At 36.3% G+C, this 17,249-nt stretch overlaps 1 protein-coding gene across 4 annotated transcripts in view; it reads left to right on the top strand.

Moving 5' to 3' along the window:
• MTDH (metadherin) overlaps positions 1 to 16,713 on the top strand; it is a 61,118-nt gene extending 44,405 nt beyond the window's left edge. For all 4 annotated transcript variants that reach the window (XM_012643616.1, XM_012643618.1, XM_012643617.1 and 1 more), the window contains 5 exons: positions 2,536 to 2,660; positions 8,076 to 8,183; positions 11,115 to 11,252; positions 14,197 to 14,353; positions 14,991 to 16,713. In XM_012643616.1, coding sequence (XP_012499070.1) covers positions 2,536 to 2,660; positions 8,076 to 8,183; positions 11,115 to 11,252; positions 14,197 to 14,353; positions 14,991 to 15,061 — 599 coding nt within the window. In that variant the 3' untranslated portion in view covers positions 15,062 to 16,713. The remainder of the gene's footprint in view (positions 1 to 2,535; positions 2,661 to 8,075; positions 8,184 to 11,114; positions 11,253 to 14,196; positions 14,354 to 14,990) is intronic.
• The last annotated feature ends 536 nt before the right edge of the window (positions 16,714 to 17,249 follow it).

Here is a 17,249-nt window from a genome sequence, read left to right as displayed (position 1 = left end):
AATGCTTGGTATAAAATTAGCAATCTAGATTCCTTTGTATTTGTAAAAATGATTTCTATATTAAAACATACTGAGTATATCTTATTGAGAGATTATCATGATCATGAGAAATAAATTCTTCTCCCCCCATGGGGCTATTTGGAAAGAAATAAATTCTTTTTTTGTTTGTTTTTTTTGAGACAGAGTCTCACTGTGTTGCCCGGGCTAGAGTGCCGTGGCGTCAGCCTAGCTCACAGCAACCTCAAACTCCTAGGCTCAAGCGATCCTCCTGCCTCAGCCTCCCGAGTAGCTGGGACTACAGACATGCACCACCATGCCCGGCTAATTTTTTCTATGTATTTTTAGTTGTCCGATTAATTTCTTTCTAATTTTAGTAGAGACGGGGTCTCGCTCTTGCTCAGGCTGGTTTCGAACTCCTGAGCTCAAACAATCCGCCCGCCTCGGCCTCCCAGAGAGCTAGGATTACAGGCGTGAGCCACCGTGCCCGGCCTAGAAATAAATTCTTAATTAAATATGCCTGATAGATTAGAAACTGGTTTTAATGTCATTAGTGATATTAAAAACAATAGCTACCATTTATTATTGAACACTTAACTGCATTGTTATGAATTGTCTTACATGTATCTTATGTAATCCTCTCATCAACCCTATGAAGTTGGTATATAGCCCATTAAAATTAAGAAACTTGACCAAAATTACATTGTTATAAAGTGGTAGAACAATATTCAAATGTACATCTGTTTGACTCGAAGGCCCATGCTCTTCTGTGCTAATACTGTGTAATACTGATTGCAGATACCTGCCCATGGTAGTCAATTCAGAAATACAGGAAGGGACTTCCTTTTTTGGAGCACATTTCACACTTGTAATCACTTGTTCCATGTTCTTCCTCCACTAGACTATAAATTCTTGCTTATCTCCAGTCTCTCCCTATCCTCTACTGGTTTAGCTTCTCTTCTCTGTTTCGACAGCCCCCGTGGCAGAATCTGTCACTCTTATTTGTCTGTTGTACTTACCCATCTCTATCCCTGACTAGACTATGAGCTGCACATGAGGAGGGATTCTATCTTACTCATTTTTGTACCTCTGATACCTGCCTAGCTTAAATTCTAATACCTAGTAAGTGCTTAATAAGAATTGAATAGATGAAATTCCTGTAATTTGACTATTAAGATATATTTATTAATGTGTTACTTTCTTCTGTCTCTTCATCATACAAATTTGGGATCATACTGTGTAGACAATTTTGTCTTTTTTTTTGTGAGCATTTTCCCAGATCATCATATATTCTTCCAAAATAAAGCCGTTATGAGGATGTATAATACCTCCCTGTTAAACAAAAATAATAGAGTTCACCTGGAAAATAAGATAGCAAAAAATAACAATTAGAGTAATACAAGCAGATTTGTCCTTATAGATATGAAAATGTATTACAGTTTTATTACATTTCATATTATGTATGGCACTATCCCAGGAATAGATCAGTGGAATAGAATAGAAATTCCAGAAACAGACTGCAGTGCATATGAAAGAACTGAATATTTGATAAAAGTAGCATTAAGTGTTAGTGGGAAATGGTTGGATTTTTTTAGTTAAGCAGTGTTAGGACAACTTGTTAACCATTTGGAAATAAAGCCTAACTTCTGTATTTTTAAACCAATGTAGATGAAACCTGACCATAAGTAGATATTACAGAAGCATATATGGGAGTATATGCAAGGAGAGGAGGGAAGAATTAATTTTAAGAGCTATTTATTTAAGCCTGGAGAGGGCCAAAGAATGTTTTTTCCTTTTAGCATAAGTCATTGATAGCTTCCTGCAGGAAGTAAAAATTCAGTGCCTTCTAAAGTGAAAGAAAGGGATTTAGAAATCTAAAATAAAACTTATTTTTGATAATAAGATGATTGAAGCCTTGAAAGTAACTTAAATATCAGATAAAAGGAACATTGAATAATCTGAAAACTATAAGAAGGTACAGGTTAAGTATTAAAAGAGGAGGAGGAAAAGAAGAGGTTAAATACTCTGTCATGACTTGATGAATTTGGAGAACCTAATCTTGAAAGGTGCATAAGGATGGGAGAGACAGAGTGTGAAATAACAGGTGGAGAGTATAATTTTGGTACTGCTGTTAAGAATTAATTCTGTACCCTAGAAAATAAATCAATTGCCAAAATATTATAATAATCAGAGCAAAAAAATGACCAGGTCCTAGACCAAATTAAAAATGGACAGGGAAAAGAGAGTAAATTCAGGACGTTGATAACAAGGAAGTAGGGAGACTGGAATTAAATGGTCAATAAATACATTTTCTGGAGTTTCTCAGACGTTCCATTTAACCATATGATATGCTAGCAGAAATGTAATAAAGATTGTTATTCATCATGTTACTGGTTTTTTTCTAGCTCTTAAAATGTGCTTGGGAGAAAGAACAATAGTTTAAAATTACATCTTAGTTCAATATAAGAAATTTTTAGTTTTTGTCTTTTAGTTAATGGCAGAAATGATAGATACCTAATTCACACTGTTAAATTTTAGATGGTCTGTCTTCTGCTGATCCCAGCTCAGATTGGAATGCACCCGCAGAAGAGTGGGGGAATTGGGTAGATGAAGAAAGAGCTTCACTTCTAAAGTCCCAGGAACCGATTCCTGATGATCAAAAGGTGAGTATAAGAGACAGGTAGGTGTTTATTTGTTAATGAGAGAGTCTGAAGGAGGAGAGTTCTGGGTCACAGAGGCTGAGATGATAAAATAATTTTGGATAGGAATGGAAGAGAGGTACTGGATGACAGCAACATGTGGTATCAGGAAGGGTCCTGCAAGGGGGAGTAGGAGAGTGGTCTGTATTTTAATAATAGGAGAGATTTGAGTGTAGGGTTGGCAGCCTTTTTATTAAAGAGCCATACAGTCTGATGCAGCAAGCAGCCATAGACAATATGAAAATAAACCTTGGCTGGGTGCAGTGGCTTGAGCCTGCAGCCCCAGCAATTTGGTAGGCTGAGATAGGAAGATGGCTTGAGGCCAGGAGGTTAAGACCAGTCACGCAACATACCGAGACTCTGTCTCTACAAAAAGTAAGAAAAATTAGCTGGGCATGGTGGCTCACACCTATAGTCCCCAGCTACTTGGGAGCAGAAGCAAGAGGATTGCTTGAGCCCAGGAATTCAAGGCTGCAGTGACTATGATCCCACCACTACACTCTGGCCTAGGTGACAGAGCAAGACCCTATCTCTGGGGGGAAAAAAAAGAAAAGAAAATGAACTTTATTTGCACAACCTGGTGGTAGCTCATGCCTGTAATCCTAGCACTCTGGGAGGCCAAGGTGGGAGGATTGCTCGAGCTCAGGAGTTCAAGACCAGCCTGAGCAAGAGCAAGACCCTGTCTCTACTAAAAATAGAAAGAAATTATCTGGACAACTAAAAATATATAGAAAAATTAGCCGGGCATGGTGGTGCATGCCTGTAGTCCCAGCTACTGGGGAGGCTGAGGCAGGAGGATCACTTGAGCCCAGGAGTTTGAGGTTGCTGTGAGCTAGATTGATGCCACAGCACTCTTGCCCGGGCAACAGAGAGAGACTCTATCTCCAAAAAAAAAAAAAAAAAACCTGGTGTTGGGCCAGATTTGTTTTTTGCCAGTCCCTGTTTTAGCATATTTATCAACAAAAAGGGAAAGGATCTAGAATAAAGTAAAAATTTAAACATAGGCTGGACATGATGGTGCACACCTATAGTCCCAACTACGTGAAAGTCTGAGGTGGGAGGATCACTTGAGCCCAAAAGTTTGAGGCCAGCCTGAGCAACATAGCAAGACCCCATCTCTTAAAAAAAAAAAAATTAGGGGCCAGGTGCAGTGGCTCACACCTGTAACTCCCAGCACTTTGGGAGGCTGAGGTGGAAGGATCACCTGAACCCAGGAGTTTGACATTACAGGGAGGTATTATGATGCCACTACACTCCAGCCTGGGTGACAAAGCAAGACTCTGTCTCCAAAAAAAAAAAAATTGGGGCATGGTGGCTCATGCCTGTAATCCTAACACTCTGGGAGGCCGCGGTGGGAGGATCACTTGAGTTCAGGAGTTCAAGACCAGCCTGAGCAAGAGACAGACCCCATCTCTAAAAAAAAAAATTTAAAAATATAAAACAAAAAAATATATTTAAAAAAAATTAGCTGAGTGTGGTGGTACGCACTTGTGGTCCTAGCTACTTGGGAGGCTGAGGCAGGAAGATTACTTGAGGCCAGGAGTTTGAGTCCCAGTGAGCTATGATCATGCCACTCCACCCAAGCCTGGGTGACAGAGCAAGACCCTGTCTCTAAAAAGTAAATAAATAAAAAATTAAACATAAATGAGAGAGAAGATCTGACTAATGGTGCAAGGTCCTAGAAGAGGGCAGTAAGAGTTGGGGAAGCCTTAGACACAAGTGGATGGATTGGCCTTTAATAGGATATAGTACCTCTCATCTTTGGAGACCAGAGAAAGGGAGACGTATTAATGGGGGCAACTGGTTAATGTAGAGTGGAACAGTTAACAGGCAATATGAAAATCGAGGGGACAAAATGGATTTTAGATTAGACCTACAAAAGCTTCTAGTACAGTACCTTAACACACAGTAATCATTCAAAATCTTTATTCCTCCAACTGGAACTTCCCTGTGCCTAGTCACTAGAATTAAACAGTAGAACCAATGAATGGAGAAAAGACTGTATATCACCTATCATAGCAATTCTTTTTCTGAACATATTCAAAGATTATTTTTTACATTTCTTTTTTTTTCCTTTTTTTGAGACAGTCTCACTTTGTCACCTGGGCTTAGAGTGTAGTGGCATCATCTTAGCTCACTGAAGCCTAGAACCTGGACTCAAGGGATCCTCCTCCTCAGCCTCCCCAGCAGTTGGGACTACAGACATGTGCCAGCACACCTGGCTAATTTTTTAATTTTTTTTTTAGAGACAGGGTCAAATTCCTGTGCTCAAGTGATCCTCCCGCCTTGGCCTCCCAAAGTGCTAGGATTACAGACATGAGCCACCCTGCCCAGCCCTACTTTTAACATTTCTAAGCAAAAACAGCCCACCATCAAAATGCTCATCAATTGGAGAATAGAGAAATAAAACGTGAAATGTTTGTACAGTGGCAATTAGAAGTTAAAAATGAATGAACTATGACTATGTTAATATCAATATGAATAAATCTCAAAAACATGCTGAATAATGAGCAAGTTACAGAAAGATACAGTATACCATTTATGTAAAATTTTTGTATGTTGGTACACATAAATTTATAGAAAAATTGGTTGGACACAGAGGAAGTTAATGATATTGGTTACCACTAGAGAGGTAGTACAAAAATTGGATGGGCAAGGGATGTAAAGGAATTTGAAATTTATGAGAAATGTCCTTTTTTTTTTTTTTTTTTGAGACAGAGTCTCACTGTGTTGCCCTGGCTAGAGTGCTGTGGCGTCATCCTAGCTCACAGCAACCTCAAACTCCTGGGCTCAAGCAATCCTTCTTCCTCAGCCTCCCTCATAGCTGGGACTACAGGCATGTGCCACCATGCCCAGCTAATTTTTTTTTCTGTGTATTTTTAGTTGTCCAATTAATTTCTTTCTATTTTTAGTAGAGACGGGGTCTCGCTCTTGCTTAGGCTGGTTTCGAACTCCTGAGCTCAAGCAATCCGCCCACCTCGGCCTCCCAGAGAGCTAGGATTACAGGTGTGAGCCACCGCGCCCGGCCAGAAATGTCCTTTTTTAAAAAATAGTTAAAATTTATCAAAATGTTAACTCTTCTATGAGTTAAAAGATACTATGAAGTTGATATCAGCGTTCTTCCCATTAATAGTATTTTGCCATGGGGAACTACGGTTCTCGTAGGGTTGGATTATAATGGGGTAAGAAGCAGACCGAAGAAACTCCTTTTTGTGACCTGAACATCATTCATAGGCTACATCTATTCATGTGGTATTTTAATCATTACAAGCCTCTGGAACACTTTGAGGTGAAAACTTCCATGGAAATTTCTCTACAGCTGGTAGCCACCTTGGACTGAAAATCTTTTAGCTAAGTTTGTGCCAGAAATTGTTTTGCATTGTGTTTTTATCTGCTGGTAATTTCTGTAAGCTATTTGGTGGTTCGTAAGACCACCAAAGTCATTATAACGACTATGGTGCAGAGCAGAGAAACAGCAGTTACCCAGATCACCTCATCCTGTAAGGATAGTCTAGGAATCTAGGTTGTCATCTGTGAGAATAAACAAAAAGCATTTTTCCATAGAAATTTCAGCTACATGGTATGTGTGAAGAGGTATAAATATTAATTTAACAGTCCTAACTTGATAGGTATTTTTTGTCATGCAGAATGTTATTTTCAATGACATTCCTTCTCATATTCAGTTTTTAAAATTAAGCCTTTCATTTTGAGATAATTATAGATTCACATATTGTTGTAAGAAATATTACAATACAGAGTGATCCTCTATATCCTTTACTCTGGTTCCCCCAGTGGTAACATCTTGAAAAGCTGTAGTCTAATACCATAGTCCCTACTTACCCACTAGGATATGCTCCAAGATCCCCAGTAGATGCCTGAAACCACAGATAGTACCAAACCCATAGTATATACTATGCTTTTTCTTATACGTACATACACACCTATGATAAAGTTTAATTTGTAAAATTAGGCACCATAAGAGATTAAAAACAGTAACTAGTAATAAAATAGAACAATTATAATGATATAATAAAAGTTAATATGAATGTGTTCTCTCTCTTACACTGTCTCTCAAAATATTGCACCATCAGACCAATGTTGACTGTAGGTAACGGAAACCACAGAAAGCAAAACTGCAGATAAAGAGTCTAGTGTATCACAACCAGGATATTGACATTGATGCAATAAAGATACAGAACATTTCCATCGCCACAGTGATCCCTCATGTTGCCTTTCTACAGCCACACTTTCTTCTCTGTCATTCCCAGCCCCTTCATAACCACTGGCAGCCAGTAATCTGTTCTCTGTCTTTATAATTTTGTCATTTCAAGAATGTTACATTAATGGAATTATGCAGTATCTGTTAATATTTGGTATTGGGGTTTTTTTTTTTTTTCACTCAGCATAATTCTCTGGAGATTCATCCAGATTGCTGTGTGTATCAGTAGTATGTACTGAGTGATACTGCATCGTATGGTTGTACCTCAGTTTGTTTAACCATTCTTTTATTGAAGGACTTCTGGGTTGTTTAGCTTCAGTTTGGAACTTCACATAATAGCTTCAGTTTGGAGCTATTATGAATAAAGCTGCTAAACACATTAATGTTCAGGGGTTTTTGTGTGAACATAAGTTTTCTGTTCTCTGGGATAAATGCCCAGGAGTGCAGTCTCTGGGTGGTATGGTAGTTGCATATTTAATATTTTAAGAAACTGTCAAACTATTTTCTGGAGTGGTCATCTTACTTCACATTCCCACCAGCAGTGTGTGTGATCTGGTTTTTCTGCATCCTCACCCATATTTGCAATATTCTGATAGGTGAGTAGTGATAATTCATTATGGTTTTAATTTGCATTTCCCTAATGGCTAATAAAGTTGAACATCTTTCCCTGTGCTTCTTTGCCATCTGTAGATCTTCTTTGGTAAAATGTCTGTTTGTGTCTTTTGCATATTTTCTAATTGGATTATTTTTTACTGCAGAATTTTGGTGTTCTTTATATAGTCTAGATACTAGTTCTTTGTTGGAACTATATGGTTTGCTGTGTGGCTTATTATATATTTTGCAAATAGCTCTACATTTTAACTTCAAAGTAATCCAGTGAGTTTTAAAACACCGAACTTTGCACAGCTCTCTAATTGTCTTATAGTGAGTGATGAAAGACATAAGAAAAAAGGAGTCTATCATAGACAATAAGAGAAAGAAGTTCCACATATTTTGTTATTTTTTAAATATGTAATTTTTAATCAGTATTGTTGATAATTCTTATTTAGATTTGGGGGGATAAAGACTGAACCTAACGAATGAAATTATTTCATGATAATTTTATGAATAATGGAAACTTAACCAATTGGTTCACTTTAATATTTTGCTTTTAACATCAGGTTTCAGATGATGATAAAGAAAAAGGAGAGGGAGCACTTCCAACAGGGAAGTCTAAAAAGAAAAAAAAGAAAAAGAAGAAGCAAAGTGAAGATAACTCTCTTGCACAGGTAAAATATAGAAACACAAACATTCTTTAAGTGCCTACTGGTGAAAATGTGAAAAGGTGATGTACAAATGCTAAGAATTTGTAAAGATAAAAGACACAGTATGAGACATCAAATTTATTTGAAAAAATCACAAACTTTTTAAAAATTAATACATCATTGTAATAAAAATGTTATTGCTCTAAAATTTCATATCAAAAGTGTAGCTAAGCCCAAAAATAGTAAAATTTCAAATTACTCAGTGTATATTTTATTGTGTAATGGTGAAATGGAAAAGGAAGAATAGTATTTTACACATACAAAAATTCCTTTTGAGTAACTAGAAGGTAACATTTAGCACAATTAGAAAAACCATGTGCATAACAAGTGGAGTCTTTCACTTGACTCTGAGTTTGCCAGTTATTAATATTTCGCTTAGTATCTTTTCCTGCTTTTTTGGCTTCTAACCAACAGAAACTTTGTCTTTGCTTCACTTTCGCATTTTCTTTTTCATTTCTTTGATCTCTCCTATCTGGGGAAAAAAAATTTAGAATATAATAAAGATGAAGTCAAAGATATTATCTTAATTTCAGACATACCAGATTACTAGGAACATGCATGGATTTATTTTTACAAGCACTAGTACTGTTAAAATTTTAACTTATGAAAATATTTTTATTCTTTACTGTAACCATGTAACTAATTGTTTTCATTCCTTTAAATGTAGGAGATAGCAAAAATTTCTAGAGATAACCTCCAAAGTAATTTTTCCTACTTGTTCTATTTGGAAGAAGTTTGTACATGACATCTTAAGGAAATACATCTTTAGTTCTTTTTTAATGTAGGAAGCACAAACCTTCATAAATGATACCAATCTATTATCAATACTAGGGTTTTTTCTATGTGTAATAGTAATTTTTGTCTGTATAAAATAGTAGTAAAAATGGATGGGCATTGAGGTTGATGTGGCTGAGATCAGTGGATATGAACAACTAAAACTATATAACAGGTGTACTTTTCTTGTTAGCTAGAGCAGGCTGATGAGAAATGTTACTGACAGCTATCCTTTATAAGTAATACTATCTGCAGTCCATTCTGGCCAAGTCTGTCTTGAATTTCTGTCACTTAAATTACTAATACTGTTTTTCTGGATTGTAAATTAGTTGAGTTCCTTGTAAAAGAAATTTTGTGGGATAGATGTCTTCTGAAATGTTCAACCTACTGGCAAAGGTCATTAATATATGAAAGTTCCTTTGATATTCTAGTAATCCTTTTTAAAATGATGGATCTGTTTTTTAAAATACAGTGAATAAGTATTCTGGGTTTAGATTCAGATCTGTATTCAAAATCTGCCATTTACTTGTTTTTTATCTTGCATAAGTTACTTAATTATAGGTTGTTTTAAGAGTTAAGTAAGGGCCAGGCTTGGTGGCTCACGCCTGTAATCCTAGCACTCTGGAAGGCCGAGGAGGGTGGATCGTTTGAGCAGGAGTTTGAGACCAGCCTGAGCAAGAGCGAGACCCCGTCTCTACTAAAAATAGAAAGAAATTAGCTGGACAACTAAATAACTAAATACATAAATAAATAAATAAAATAGAAAATAAAAAAAAAGAGTTAAATTAGATATCCTTGAAGTTCTATGCAGAGTACATAGCATATATATCCTATTCATAAAAAGTTATATTTTGGAATTTTTTCTTTTTTCAGTAAAGTTTTTTTTAGCTATTGGTATGTGGCTGGTGTAGTCCTTTATTATTAGAGTTCAATTTAGGATGGAAATAAACTCTTGTCTTCTGATTAACTTTGTAAGATTGAAAACCTCATGTATTTCCAAAGCTACCTGCTCAGCTTCAATTCACAGCAAAATTTTGAATTACTATCTAAATTCAAAATTTACTATCCTGCTATCCTGAAAAAGTTTCATAGAATATCAGTGTTGGAAGAAAACTTTTAAGATCATCTTAGCCAGTTGTTAAAAAGAACTGCTGTTTATGTGGATGTGTTTGCTAAAGAACAATACAATTCACAGTGATGTTCCTATTTAATATTCTAGTTCATATTTATTTCACATACCTAACCATATAATGTGCTCTAGACTTATTTTGTAGAAATTTGTTAAAAGTCTGAGAGACTAAAGAATAGAAATGTTAAAGCTTGGATAGGACTTTAGAAATCATCTGGGCAAATTTTATATTACAGTTGAGGAAACTGACGCTCAGGGAAACCAAGTGATTTGTCCCTGAGATTATATAGCTAGACTGTGGCATGGCCAGATTTAGAAATCCCTATTTCCTTCCTCCTATGTAACTTTAATATATCTAGAAAATTGACTTAGGTGTAAACATTTTATTTCTTGAAGAAGTAATTTTAAAGTCTTAGTTCAAGTATCAACTCGTTCACTGTGTACTTTTTATTTTTAATCAAAAATATACTAGTTTAGGCTGGGCGCAGTGGCTCACACCTATAATCCTAGCACTCTGGGAGGCCGAGGCAGGAGGATCACTTGAGGTCAGGAGTTCAAGACCAGCCTGAGCAAGAGCAAGACCCTGTCTACAAAAAAATACAAAAATTAGCCAGCCATGGTGGCATGTGCCTGTAATAGCAGCTACAGAGGAGGCTGAGGCAGGAGGATCCCTTGAGCCCAGGAGTTTGAGGTTGCAGTGAGTTATCATCATGCCACTGCACTCTAGCCGGGGCAACAGAGCAAGACTGTGTCTTGGGAAAAAAGTACATATATATGTACTAGTTTACGTTTATTCTGTTTATTAAATTAGAATTGTTATCATTTTGGGATATGTATATATGTATATTGTTTAATTCACAATTGGAGTTGTTGGGACAGTTTCTGAATTGAAATTATTTTCTTGGGATATTTTCTAGACAACAAGCAAAATCGATTTTAATTAGTAAAGAATGAATGATTTATGTAATCTGATGGAGTACTTTTCTCTGTAGGACACAGAATTAGAAAAAGAGACTAAAGAAGAGCTTCCAGTAAATACCTCTAAAGCCCGTCCAAAACAGGAAAAAGCTTTTTCCTCGAAGACCATAAGCACTAGTGATCCAGCTGAAGTACTCATCAAAAATAGCCAGGTAATTTTTAAGAATAATAAAGTTTTGTTGCTGGACACAGTGGCTCATACCTGTAATCCCAGTGACACAGGAAGATAACTGGAGGCCAGTTCAAGACAAGGTTGGGCAACATAGCAAGACCCTCATATCTAAAATGAAATAAGAGTTAGGCATGGTGGTACATGTCTGTAGTCCCAGCTACTTGGGAGGCTAAGGCAGGAAAATCGCTTGAACCTAGGAGTTCAAGGCTGCAGTGAGCTATGGTGGTGCCAGTGCACTCCAGCCTGGGTGACAGAGCAAGACCCTGTCTCTAAAAAATAATAACAATAATAATAAGATCTGTCGACTCAAGAATTGTATCATAATTAATATTTTAGTAAAGCACTGTGCTAAGCATTTTAAATACATGGACTAATTTAGTCCTCAAAAACAACCCCAAGAGAAAGGTAGGACTCATTATATAAATGTGAGAGTAGAGAAGTTGAATAATCTGCCCAAAGTTACATAACTATCAGTAGTAAAATCAGAGCCACCTACTGTATTTCCTCCTACTAAATATCTAGGCATAAAGGGATAGATGACTTAGAGAAAATGTGACTAGTTGCATCTTCCCCAAAGAATGCACATAATATGACTGTGGTTCAACCTCCCAAAATGTAATATTTGTTTAAAATTTGGTGACAGGTTCTTGAATGATGTGCCTTCTATGGAAAATATTTATGTGGCAGAAGGGACCATTTTATAAAAGATCTAGGCCAGTGACACAAATTAAAATCTGATTTCTAATTGGGTATATTATATTAAAATATTATACTAATTTTATATTAGTATATTATAAGATACTAATGTCATAATACTAAATATTATACTAATACTATATTAAATTTGGCCAGGTGTCATGGTTCACACCTATAATCCCAGTAATTTGGGAGGCTGAGGCAAGAGGATCCCTTGAGCCCAGGAGTTCAAGACCAGCCTGGGCAATACACCAAGACCCCATCTCTACAAAAAAATAGGCCGGGTGTGGTGGCTCACGCCTGTAATCCTAGCACTCTGGGAGGCCGAGGCAGGAGGATTGCCTGAGCTCAGGAGTTCGAGACCAGCCTGAGCAAGAGTGAGACCCCATCTCTACTATAAATAGAAAGAAATTAGCCAAACAACTAAAAATAGAAAAAATTAGCTGGGCACGGTGGCGCATGCCTGTAGTCCCAGCTACTCGGGAGGCTGGGGCAGGAGGATCGCTTGAGCCCAGGAGTTTGAGGTTGCTGTGAGCTAGGCTGATGCCACGGCACTCTAGCCCAGGCAACAGAGTGAGACTCTGTCTCAAAAAAATAAATAGATAAATAGATAGATAGATAGTCAGCCAGGCGTGACATCACTCAACTATGGTCCCAGCTACTCAGAAGGCTGAGCCAGGAGGATCGCTTGAGTCCAGGAGTTGGAGGTTACAGTGAGCTGTGATCACACCACTGTAATCTGGGCAGTAGTGCAAGACTCAAAAAAACAAAATATATATATACACACACACAGACACACACACACATATATATTAAATTCTGCTAGAGGTACATGGTTCATTTATTTACACATTCAAAAAAATTTATTGAGAACCTACTGTGTTTCACATGCGATTTGAAGTGCTGGGATACAGCAGAGAACAAAACAGACAAAAAATCCCTGTCTTTATAGATCTAACATATTTAGTGAAACAGTTTTAGACAAGAAACTGGGTTACCACTTAGAGAAAGAATTGGTGACAGTCTTGTACTAAAACAGAGTTTAATCATACTTCTTGTTTGGACTTAATGCTTTTAATTCCCTATGGGTCTTTTGAGATAAAAAGATTTGATCTCAGTATATGTATAGATTTAATAATAAATAGCAAAGGGTCATTTGATATTTTGATGTTTTACTTAAATCATTTTTAGAAGCCATCTTGTAAAGAATATTTTAACCCTTCTGTGATTTAATGTAGATAAATAAAAGAATAGAGAGGAAAGGGAAATTAAAAATAAATAATAAAGCTTTTAGTTATGAAATAAATAACAGGGAACATTAAGAAAGATAAAACAAGCAGCGTAAATACAGCTTCAAATACGTGGGATACCTAGGCTCACACCACTTCCTCCTCTTATGTCCTTTTCCCATTGTGCTTTCTTGAACCCATGAACCCTGGAAGAACAGAGGCAAGAGAAATGTTACTTACCTTCTTAGCACTAACAGGTGAAACGATCTTCTCATCTCTCACAACCTTAAGGGCACTCCAAATTACTGGCATTTTTATCATTACCAGGTCCTGACCATTTATTAACAGACATGCCTCAGTGAGGCAAATCAGTTAGTTTATCTCCTTTCTGCTCCCAGGCTGTCTCAAGAGAAGCAGGGCTCAAGAATCTAAGCCCTACACTAAGCATTTAATTGTACTACCTGACTGGATACAACTCTGAAATTTTGGACCTGAGTGTTATTGATTGCTTGAAATCAGACTGGTAACCACAGTCTGCTTGTAGGAAACGGAAGCTGTTGCTGCTGCTGTTTGAGATATCCCTACTTACTGGAAAGGAGATAAAGGGGTGTCACCTAGTGGTAGTTCTGAAATTAGCTATTTTCTTTTTGTCTTTCACAAAAAGTTCTGAAGATTTCAGAGTTGGTGGGAAATGGATAGACCCATTGAATTGCAGACAGAAAGTCAATGAAAATGGAATTATTGACTCCAACTAGAGATCCAAGAAACATTCTATAATTTATACCTTTATTTTTATCTCAGCCTGTAGTCATAAATATTATAGGTGATTTATTTGGTTACATCACTAGAAGGCAGGTGTGAGTTACATTGCTTCTGATAAATTACTTGGAAACCATCTTAGTACTTTCTTGGAGCTAAACGGCTCCTTGATATTACTATGATATTTAATTTTATTTGAAAATTCTATAAAAAATCTGAAATAATTTTATTCCAAAATAGCCTATCAAGACTCTTCCACCTGCTGTTTCTACCGAGCCATCTGTTATTTTATCAAAAAGTGATTCTGACAAGAGCTCTTCCCAAGTGCCACCAGTGCTACAAGAGACAGAAAAATCCAAGTCAAATACCAAGCAAAATAGTGTGCCTCCTTCACAGAGTAAGTAATCCTCATTTTTGGTTCCTTTGTGTATTCTTTGTACTATTTACGTTATTCTTACGTAAGTGTTAAGGTTCTGATCTTAGAAATCTAATGGATTAATAGAGCAGCTTTTTCTTCCTTTGCAAATGCTAGATTTTTTGGACTCTTGTGAACTTCAGTTGTGAGGGCCAAGTTGCTAAAATAACTGAAGGTAGAGTAGGTTGCTGAGGACAGAGGAGGAGGACTTGGTACCTGCCTGCTTGTCTGTCTGGTCCCTCTCCCTTTTTCTTTGCACGCATTCTTGAGGCCACAACTTGTCCTATGCCTTTTTTCTTCTTTTTCTCCCTTCAGCTACCTTATGTGTCTGTTTTACCCATTTTTCTCTTTTATTAGCCATATTAAATGGTGGTTTTTTCTAGGTCAAAACTGGTTGAATATCAGCAATTCCATATGATTAAACTTAATACCTCGAGACTGAAAAGAAAGGGGGGAGGCAGGCATAGAGTAACTTGAAATGTGTAACTAGGACTTGAAAACTTAAACATAAAATTTGAGGGTTTTAAAGAATTTTTTCATACTTATTATTTTTATATTATTGAGACATAACAGTGTTTACTATCCTCCTAATTTTTTTCTCACCCCTTTTTTCTTTTAGCAAAGTCTGAAACTAGCTGGGAATCTCCCAAACAAATAAAAAAGAAGAAAAAAGCCAGACGAGAAACGTGAATTTTTTTTTCCTGAATTGGACAGACGTGTTTGCAAACACTGTCTTGAAGATATGCTGTTTATGCAATAATTTGTGAACATGTACAGAGTTTTATATAAATTTAAACCAATTTTTAAAACAAAACTGTGAACACAACCACCATAAAAATGGAATCAAAGGAAAGTTAATTTATGAAATTAAGAGGTCAGCAGAATATACTACAGTGCTGGAAGACACTTGGGAAAGTCTTTTTAATGGAACAAGAATGATCTTAATTTAAGAATACTATCCTGGTTTTACAGCAGTGCCCTGTTTACAACAGATTGTGCCCTAACTCATCTGCAGTCAAGGAATAAAGGATTCTGATTAGAAAGAGGGTTGCCTACAAATTAGTAGGCAACTCCTTGGATCTTATGCACGGAACTTGTACCATTTGAATCTGTTTTATGCTTAAATCAAAGTGCTTTGATCAAATGCATAATCTGCCATATCTTTACATATTTGTTGGTAGCAATTTGTATTAAAGGAATCACAAGTGCAAATAAAAAGTCATTTATCATTTATTTAACTAAACTGTCATAGTTTAGTTTATAATTTTTAAAAAGTTGTTAATTAAAATATTGAAAATGCAGTTGACACTTGTATGGCTTATGAAGTTATTTTTGATAGTCTTACATTACTTGAATTATTCAAAGTACAGTATATTTTAAATTAAGAAAAGTAAACTATATGTATTTGTTTTATACATTAAAGGGTCAGACTCACGAATAATGCTCTTGTTTATGACTTCAAAACTTTCAGGCAAAATCCAGCTTACATTTTTCCTTTCCCTAGCAATTACTTTTTTCCAGCGTCAGCTCTCCTTAGTTACTAATACTTTCTGACTTTAAAAATGAAATCATTCACAAACTTTTAGTATATGATGGAGAATGAAAAACTAGAATCAGACAGCTTTAATTGACATTGTCAAGACCTCCAGTAATCAGGAATACATTTTTTTACTGCCTTAACCTGTAGTTCGTAGAATATGCATCAATTTCTTGAAGGGGATTCGTGTTTTTATAAGAATTTTCATGTAATTATTGCAATCATGGTCAAATAAGGAACGTTTCCTGCTTGAAACTATATTGATTTAAATGATGTGTGAGATGTTTCACCATTTTCAGGCACTGTGTAATTCTATTGTAATAAACTGGCAGGTATCTTTGTAACTATAAATAGTGCATGCTCAGCCATGTACACTGTAAATAGCCTTTACCAAACGTGTTTGACAAGGACCATAATTAACATCACTTAGTGAATTGTGATTTAAAAAAGCCATGATTTATTTGATGTGATTGGCTTAATTGTTTTTATGTGGCGCCAAGAATGAAACTGTTTAACAGCTGTAACCAATGGTACTGATCTATCCATCCAATGTTGTCTATATTATATTTGATTGTGGTTTGATAGTATCGCGTTATCAGACTAGGAAAGCTAAAGAAACAGAATGGTTTTAGTTTTGCTGAAGATTGGCCTTATTAATGGACAGCTTTCCTAACAAGCTATTATTAACTTTCATCAGGTGTCAGCATCTGTTTCAGGAACATGGCAGTATGTTTACATGTCAGAAGTTTTGTTTAATTCTATGGTATTTCTAAATTGATTTGTTTAAATAAATTCAGCAAATGGATAGCATTGTTTTTATTTGCTTCAATATGGGGGTAAATAATAGCTAATGAGCCAGGAATGGATTTCTTCAAATGATTTTACTGTTAGTTTTACATAAATGTTTCATAAATAGCTTGGAGGATTCCTAAGGTGTCAGCACTTTGTAAAGTTATCACAAAGGAGAACTTGATGGAGAATCTGTAATTTTAGAATGTGCCAAATGGTCTATGCTCAACAATTTAATTGAACTCTCTCAACTCTACCTCACCATTTCTTTATCTTGGAATTCTGTTGGCTGTGTCAAGCATAAAAAGACATTATTTCTCCAGCTTAGTATCTTCCCATTCAACCACCTATGCCAGGTGTTAAAGACACCGTCTTTTGAGGAGACATATTGTGGAGATGGAGAGGCACGTGGCTAAATCGCGGTGGATCCAGTGTAGAGATACCTCTATCCCTTCTCTCTGGCTCAAAAATTAGGACATGGGTTTTGTTTTAAGATACGGCAGCTACATGAATGATAAAATTAATCACATTGTCTTTCACATTCATGAGGTG

Source organism: Propithecus coquereli, unplaced genomic scaffold (genome assembly GCF_000956105.1).
Source record: "Propithecus coquereli isolate 6110/MARCELLA unplaced genomic scaffold, Pcoq_1.0 Scaffold2, whole genome shotgun sequence".
In the NCBI taxonomy this organism is placed as follows: domain Eukaryota; kingdom Metazoa; phylum Chordata; class Mammalia; order Primates; family Indriidae; genus Propithecus; species Propithecus coquereli.
This window is presented reverse-complemented; position numbering and strand designations above follow the sequence as displayed.